General features: G+C 40.3%; 1 protein-coding gene across 2 annotated transcripts; it reads left to right on the top strand.

Moving 5' to 3' along the window:
• Window positions 1-529: 529 nt before the first annotated feature.
• BET1 (Bet1 golgi vesicular membrane trafficking protein) lies at window positions 530-7,520 on the top strand. Of its 2 annotated transcripts, XM_084306696.1 has the most exons (5): window positions 530-680; window positions 3,434-3,549; window positions 4,518-4,574; window positions 5,132-5,283; window positions 7,415-7,520. In XM_084306696.1, the coding sequence occupies exons 1-5, from the start codon at window positions 662-664 to the stop codon at window positions 7,416-7,418; spliced, it is 348 nt and encodes a 115-aa protein (XP_084162822.1). In that variant the 5' UTR covers window positions 530-661; the 3' UTR covers window positions 7,419-7,520. The 2 variants fall into 2 exon arrangements, with proteins under 2 accessions (XP_084162822.1, XP_084162821.1); XM_084306695.1 differs by lacking the exon at window positions 7,415-7,520 and having other exon boundaries at window positions 5,132-6,862.
• Window positions 7,521-7,559: the final 39 nt, after the last annotated feature.

Here is a 7,559-nt window from a genome sequence, read left to right as displayed (position 1 = left end):
ATAAATGTGTAAGCCGATGGTGTGGTAGCCTGTTGTAATTGGCACTGTAATTCAGTAATAACAGGATCTGCAGTTTCCCAGGTTGAGCTGCTGGGTGGCTGTACGCTGCAGCAGCATGCCTGCGTGGTAAACAAAATTAACAAATAAATAAAACTCCGCTCAGCACTGAATTCTATTTTTGTGACTGTTTCACAAGGCCACCAGTACGTTATCATTTTATTGAAGATCACGACAGCGTTGTAGCAGGCAAAGGCCCCACACGTGTTTGTTTATCGCTTCGAGTCCCAACGCCTGCTATTCACAGGTGAATACATCCACAGCAGACTACGTGCTCGCACGTTCGTTTTTTCCCTTCAACACCAAAGCATGTTTTGACAGCTGAGGCCCTGAGCACGTTCACGGCAGGCTGCATTTAACACGCTTCGCCCTCTTAAAGCCGTGAGGGAGCCCGGGCTCTGCGGGCTGTGCCTCAGCGGCGCGGACTCCATTTCCCAGCGGTCCCCGCAGCGCCCAGTGGGCCGCGCGGCGCCGGCCGCTGTCGTGGCGCTGCCCGGGTGAATGAGGCGGGCGGCGGCCGCTGAGCCGCGACCCAGCTGCTCCTCGTCCTCCTCCTCCTCATCTTCATCTTCCTCATCCTCCCCCGGCAGCTCCAGGCGCAGCCATGAGGCGCGCGGGGCTGGGTAAGAGCGGCCGTTCCGGGCGGGGGGGGGCGGCGGCCGAGCCCCCCGCGGGCCGCGATACCCCCCGACACGTCGCGACATACTGCGATATGGCACGGCACGCCGCTCGCCCCGGTCTGTCGCGGGGGGCACGGCTCGGGGGATGGAGCAGCGGGCTCAGTGGCAGTGTCTGGGGTGTTGTTGGGCCGGGTTTATTGCTCCTAACGCAGTTCTCTTACTTAGTTTTAGTACTTCTCTGTGTTTTTTTCTATGTTTGGGTCAAAAAAAAAACAACCGAAAAAATGAGGTGAATTTACCCCAGAACCCAGCCAGGTGGGAAGGCGGGGGTCTGTTGGTGGGAGCTCAGGCCTCGTTGACCGGCCGGCAGCTGTGCCGGTGGCTGGAGGAGGCCTCGTTGGGCTCCTTGAGGGGCCTGCAGGTGCTGGGCCCGCAGGGTGAAGCTGAGGCCTGGCCCTAGGAAGCTGTGCCCCCAGTGGGTATTTAGGGGCTGATACATGGCATATGGCTAAAGGAGGTGTGTCTGTAATGCTACTCTAGATTTGCTTTCTGTTTCCTGTTTGCGTTGTGTGATAGTATTTTTTTTACGTAAAGCAAGTGTTAGATACGCTTCTTAACAGATCAGGAGAGTGTTTGGGTGTTTATCACAAAAAGGTGTGTGTTTGCTAACACTCGGGCCTTCAGATCTCGCTGTTGTTAGACTAACAGCTCACTCCCAGGTGTGAACGGGGGCTGAAAGCCATCCAGCCTGCAAGGGTGTTTCTGAAAGACGGAAGCAATGGAAGGTTTTGGAAAGAGCTTGGGGGAAAGAACACACCTTCTTGTAGCAGGTCTCTGGCAATCAGTGCCTTAAGGGACATCCCAAAAGTATTTCTTCAAAAATCTGTTGTAAGGTCAAGCAGAAGACTAAAATGTCTGTGCAGTGAGATTTGCTGCTTTGCCCTAACACTTCAGCTGTCAGTCCGCAATTACCTTTTATTTTTGTTAATGAGCTGGAAGTAGAAGCTGGGCACAAGTACTTCTGCCTTTGTCTCCAGCTACCTGCTACTTCTTTTTCAGCCTAAGATTATATTACAGTGCATGATCTCTCAATGTGTGGTACTGCAGGACAGCCCATAGGGCTGCCATGTTGAAGTTTCTGTCCTTCCTTTAAGCAGTAATCGCCAGCCCTCTACACAGTGCTTTGTATTCCGTATACAGGAGTAGTTGTTACTATTTGAATGCTTTGGACAAGTTGTTCACATCTGCTTATGTTGCCATCTATATCAGAACCATACAATTACAGTATTTTGGCCTGAAGCTATGTGGTATGTTAACTTACAGATGTATTCAGAATTGCTTACCACTTGGAAGTATTGTAGTTAGATGCAGTTGTAAAACAAAACAGTGGGAACAATCCTGGCCTTATTAATTTTTCATTTTTAATTTATGTAACTTTAGCCAAATTCCTGTAATTGGCATCAGTACTTAGGGGGCAAAAGCCCTCAGCTCTTACTGTGATTGATGACATGTAAACACACGTTTCACCCAGTCTTACTGTACATTTATCATTAGCCTAACTTACAGAATAAAACTTAAAAAACTCTTTACAAGTGCGAACTAAAAAAAATCTAATTACTTAGGAGCAGCTTTATGGCTTGATATAAAATTATTATCAATAATTCTTTCTTTTACAAATTTTAATATCATGTATGCAAAGCACGCAGTGAAACCAATTGAGACATAGCTTTATCTGTGAATGTCGTTGATGTGGCTCTTCTCTCCCATTTTTCTCTAAAAGAAAATCAATGTCCAAGTACAATCAATGTCCAAGAAAATCAATGTCCAAGTAAAAGTCCTTAAGGTGCATCGAAGAGGAATTAGCCATGGGTTTTCAGACACTTACTGTGGCTTTGTGTGTAAATACCAGTTAGTTATAACTGGACTGCTAGTGGAATTAATCTAGTAGGATCTTTATGATAAAGCTTTTAGTAGTTCTTTTTTGTTTGCCTGTCTGTTCTGTGGTTTCAGTTCTTAGATTTGGGCTGATTTTTGTCTGACCTGGATGCAGCCTTTTTGCTGCTGTCCAGCTGCTGCCTGTCACAGACCTTCCGGAGAGGCTGGAGGAAGAGAGTATGTGGATCTCAGTTCCCTTCTGCTCTGCTTTTTCTGCAGAGTCTGTTGTCTGGATAACAGTCCTGAAGCTCCAGAAAGCAAAGGCAGGAGTGAGAGAATTGTAGACTGCTGACAGAAATGGCAGTGTGCTCCTCTGCTTAGAGGCTTGGCCTTTGGTCTAAGGTCTTGTTTGTAGAGAAACACGTGTAAGGTTCAGAGTATGCTCTGTCCTTCAGTGGCAGGTGTGATCAAATGTTATTTGTCTTTGTTATTCTTTGTTAGGGAATGATCTCAACTTTCTAATTGTGAATTAGGCTTACTGTTCTATGTAGTGACCTCAATACTGCTTTTCACATCTCCATGTAATACCTAGATTGATTTCCATAAAAGCCATCTGAAAACATTTTCTCAGGAAAAAAATGATGGTACTAAAGTGCAGCAGTTCCCCAGGCTTCCCTAGTTTGATTTGCATATTGGAAAGATGACTTCTGTGCTTGAAAAAAGTTGAATCTATTTCTCAGGAGCATGCAGCGCCTCTTCCTAATTGCTTCATTTTGATTAAGGAAATGCATTATTAAATGCCAAGAGTGCTTTTTCACATGTGAAGAGCACTTGCTGCAGTGGTGTTTTCTGTCTGTAACTCCTGACGGTTGTGTTTGTAGGTGATGGAGCACCGTCAGGTAATTACGGCTATACCAACAGTGGATACAGCGTGTACGAAGAAGAAAATGAAAGGTTAACGGAAAGTCTGCGTAATAAAGTCAGTGCCATTAAATCAGTAAGTATTTAATTACAGTGATATTGTCACGCTGAATTAAATTAGGTGGACTGGTGACTTGATTATAGGTGGCAGTGAAAAGTGGCAGTAAGAAATCATGGGATTGAAGTTGTGCCACAAAAACACGTGGGTTTTGGCAAATCCAAGGCATTAGGGCCTGGGGAGGGTTTACTCCTGTTTCCCTGGGGAGCTGCTGCGAACTGCAGTTCTGCTGGTTGGCCCCCATCTTTGCTACAGCAACAGTTGTGCTGCAGTTCTGTCTGTGCCTGGTCCTGTACCTCCCTGATTCTGACCCTGACCTGCAGACTTTCTGGCTTGACCTTGGGCCTGCGTCGTTGTTGGCAACTTGCTGGGTGATCACCAGACTTTGCTGACCCTGGTTACACTCTGTGAACAGACTGACTTGTTGCCTCCTTGTGCTGCTGTGCCATCGTTGCTTCATGGCACAAATGGAAAAGGAATAGACATTTTCATGGAATAAAACTGCAATTACAGTATAGCAGCTTATCAAAAGAGATGCATCAGCAAGTTACAGGTGTCAACACCAGAAACGCTGTTGAAGAGAGTGCTCTTGGTCCTCTGTGCCAAGAGTTGTAACAGTTGTTCCAGGATGTGGATAATTGCCACTCACTTGACTGGATCTTGAGTTCTTGCAAGTCCATACAGTAGTTCTGATAAGGAATTCCCTGGTAAAGGAGAAAAGGGGAGGAGATACACTGAGTACTTCCTGTGACTCTCTAAACACAAGTAGTCAAATGATAAATATTTACTTTCCTGAGGATTGTTGACAGATTGCTGTACTTGTTATTTTTATAACTTGTTTGTTTTTCAAAAACACTGTGTATTTCTTTCACATTTTACCTGGGAAAACATTAGTGATGTCACCTATTTTAGAGTAGCTTCTCTAATTTATGTATAACTCATTGCTCATATTTAACCCCCCCCCCTTTTTTTTTTTTTTTTAATAGCTTTCTATTGAAATTGGAACAGAAGTTAAAAACCAAAACAAAATGTTATCAGAAATGGTAAGTGTTTAGTTACTAACTTTCTTTAAAAATGGGGTGGGATTGAGAAGTTAGTAACATAGAATGTTCTTTTGTGTGATATGAACATTTGTATGAAAATGTTGACAGCTTATTGCTGGCTGTAAAAACATGACCAATTCAGCAGCGATATTGTTGTTCATACAGTTGCACGAGTGCATTATTTCCAAAGAACATCCAAGGTTTTCATTCTTCAGATACAGCTATTTGTTTTGAATCAGCAAACGTGCAGCATTATCAAAAAGGTAGTTCTGTGTTTAATTGTGTTTTAGAAAAAGGAAGCAAAAAATAAGTTAGAAATGCTTTGTTTTTTCCACATGTAAAACCAATCTTTAACAAAAATATATGCATCTGTGGATAAATTAACCAGCAGAAGTTTTTTTTCCTGGTTAATTTTCAGAAAATGCCTATGAAATTCAGTTTTGAAAGATTTGAGAGAAGAAAAAAATTATATATATACTTAAGCTTTGTGGTCAATCTGCTTTCTCAGAGTAACATTTTTTTTTTCTTTCCTCTCTTTTTTTGTTGTTTAAATGTAGGATAATGATTTTGACTCTACAGGTGGGCTGCTGGGTGCAACTATGGGCAGACTGAGAACACTCTCCAGAGGGAGCCAGACAAAACTCTTATGCTACATGATGCTCTTTTCATTATTTGTTTTCTTTGTAATATACTGGATTATTAAACTGAGGTGATGCATGTTATCTTCAGTTTAAATTGTGTAATTTCAACCATAAAAGTCTTAATTGATGAAGACATTGATCTGAAGTGGCACACTCTGTTGATAAAACACAATGAAATTGTTGTAAACTGCATTAATACTTAATGCAATGTTATATATATGTTTTCTTAATGTATCAGAATTTCTCTCACTATCCCCTGTTTTTGGGGAATTATTTGTGAACACGCAGAAACTGCTAGCATTCTGTGTTGCTTTTTTAAGGAAGAGATTTTTAGAATTGATTTAAAAACAAAAAAATCAAAGAACCCCCCCCAAACAAGGACTGTTCAGAAGTGAAGTATTTGCAGAATTACTATGCTTTCTTACATTTTGTTTTTAATTCTGGACCATGCTCTAAATTAGAGCTCCAGTTTCAGGCGTATAGTAATTTTTAGGTTTCAAAAGCATGAATGATACTTGGATCTTTCTGAATTGTTTTCATCTGTGTTTTTTTTTTTTAAAGGTTGGCCTGAGATAACAGAAATAATAGTGATACCCTACTCAAATTATTTTTGCAATGCCCAGATGGATAGGTCTAATAGTCTACATGTTTAAGTAGCTTAAACTTTTCATTTTGCAGAGAACTTACTTAAAACTGGATTTTTCATTTAAATGTGACCAATAATGCTTACACATCTGTTCTTTTAAGCAGATATGGACACAGTACAAGTGCTTCCTTTTATATTTAAAGTATCCAAAATGTAACGATTCCATTGAATCACTAGAACTCTTACCATTAGTTTCTTTTCAGTCAGTGATGAGTCCCAAATCTACCCTGCATGATGACTGAAATATGAGGTTGAGTATTTTTAATTTTGTATTGAAGTATATTATGATGCACCTGTTGGAGGTGCTGTCATATTATTTGGTTTTTTTGCTTTTAACACTTAGCTTTAGTTCACCACGTGGTTTCTAATAGTTGAAGCTATTACATTGCTGACTTCAAAGTTCAAAAAAATTTGTTTTCTAGATATTAAAACTGTATCTAATTTTTTTGAATGACTTTTATAGAAATACTGTATAACGTTGCCATTAATAACTTAATTATGTTCTAACAAATAAAAATGTCCTGGAATATTCTCATTACTGTTGTTTGTATACATACTTTTCTGCTATAGAATACCAGTGTTTTTTGGAGATGGTGCTGCATTTAAGGGGCCAGACCTGTGTATTGTGTGCCATTAAAATAATGTGTATGCTATGGTTTTTTTTATGTTAATTTTCATATTGAACAGAAGTATTACATCTAAATTACACATAAAGAATCATATTTGTATAAAAGTAACTAAAATGAAACTGTTCCTAGCCTATTTAATCTTTGACTGTTAAAAGGTCTACAAAACTGCTAAGAGCAATGAAATATTGATGCCCTTACAATGCATCTTTATATGAGAATTGCTAGGCTTGCTAAACAAATATAGTATTCCCCAAGACAGTCAATAGGATACAGTATGCCATCAAAGCCTGAAGCACTTGTATAGTTCTAATGAAAGAGTGGAGTGTAAGGTAGCTAATGAGTAATAACTATTGACATAACTGTTTGACAACTGCATGCCTGTGATAGTTGGTCATCTTTTGGAAATACATTTAAGCATTGTCTCACATCAGCTTTTTTTCCTTCGTTTCTTTCTAGACTTTATTTTTCTTACTAATCAATCTGTCTTACCAATAAATTTAGTTTTTATCTACCTAGTATACAGTAGAAAATAGGTGGATGCAAGTAGTTACACAGCTGATAGATGTCCTGTGTTTGTTCTGAAGTCTATGCTATGATTTCCCTTGACAGAGCACACTGGTTTAAAACAAAACAAAAAAACTCTTATCTGTCTTTCAGTTCATGTATAAAACCAACAGGATTATTGTTTTAAAAGTCAAACCGGATAAAAATGAAATTCATATAAAATGGAATCTCTTCCTCCTTTCCTTCCTCCCTTATTTCTTTCTTCAGTGGTGGGGTGGGGCTGAAGGAGGAATAGGAAAAATTGTGAACCTATGTCTTCCTTTCTTTGTTTATTCATTTAAAGACTCTGACACTTACATTGTTACATTATTTTACTTTGGGAGCAAGTTCATCTTGTAGTGTTCTTCCCTTCTCTTCCAGATAAGGTCAGTTTTCAGTTAAATCTGAACTGAAATCCTGCTTTGAGAGTACTTCATGAAGAGAAGAGGAATGGCAGTTGGGAACCAATGGCAGCCTTAAAATTTTCCTCTGGAGTTGCATTTTCTGGTACAAGAGTATTACGCTG

This window comes from Netta rufina (assembly GCF_964035555.1).
Source record: "Netta rufina genome assembly, chromosome: 2".
Taxonomy (NCBI): Eukaryota; Metazoa; Chordata; class Aves; order Anseriformes; family Anatidae; genus Netta; species Netta rufina.
Note: the sequence above shows the minus strand (reverse complement) of the source record. Positions and strands in the feature narration are given on the sequence as shown.

Excerpts from the sequence above, each read along its gene's own strand:
- BET1 (XM_084306696.1), top strand. Across the intron at positions 3,550-4,517 it reads AAGTCAGTGCCATTAAATCA|CTTTCTATTGAAATTGGAAC; the intron begins GTAAGTATTTAA and ends TTTTTTTAATAG. Across the intron at positions 4,575-5,131 it reads ACAAAATGTTATCAGAAATG|GATAATGATTTTGACTCTAC; the intron begins GTAAGTGTTTAG and ends GTTTAAATGTAG.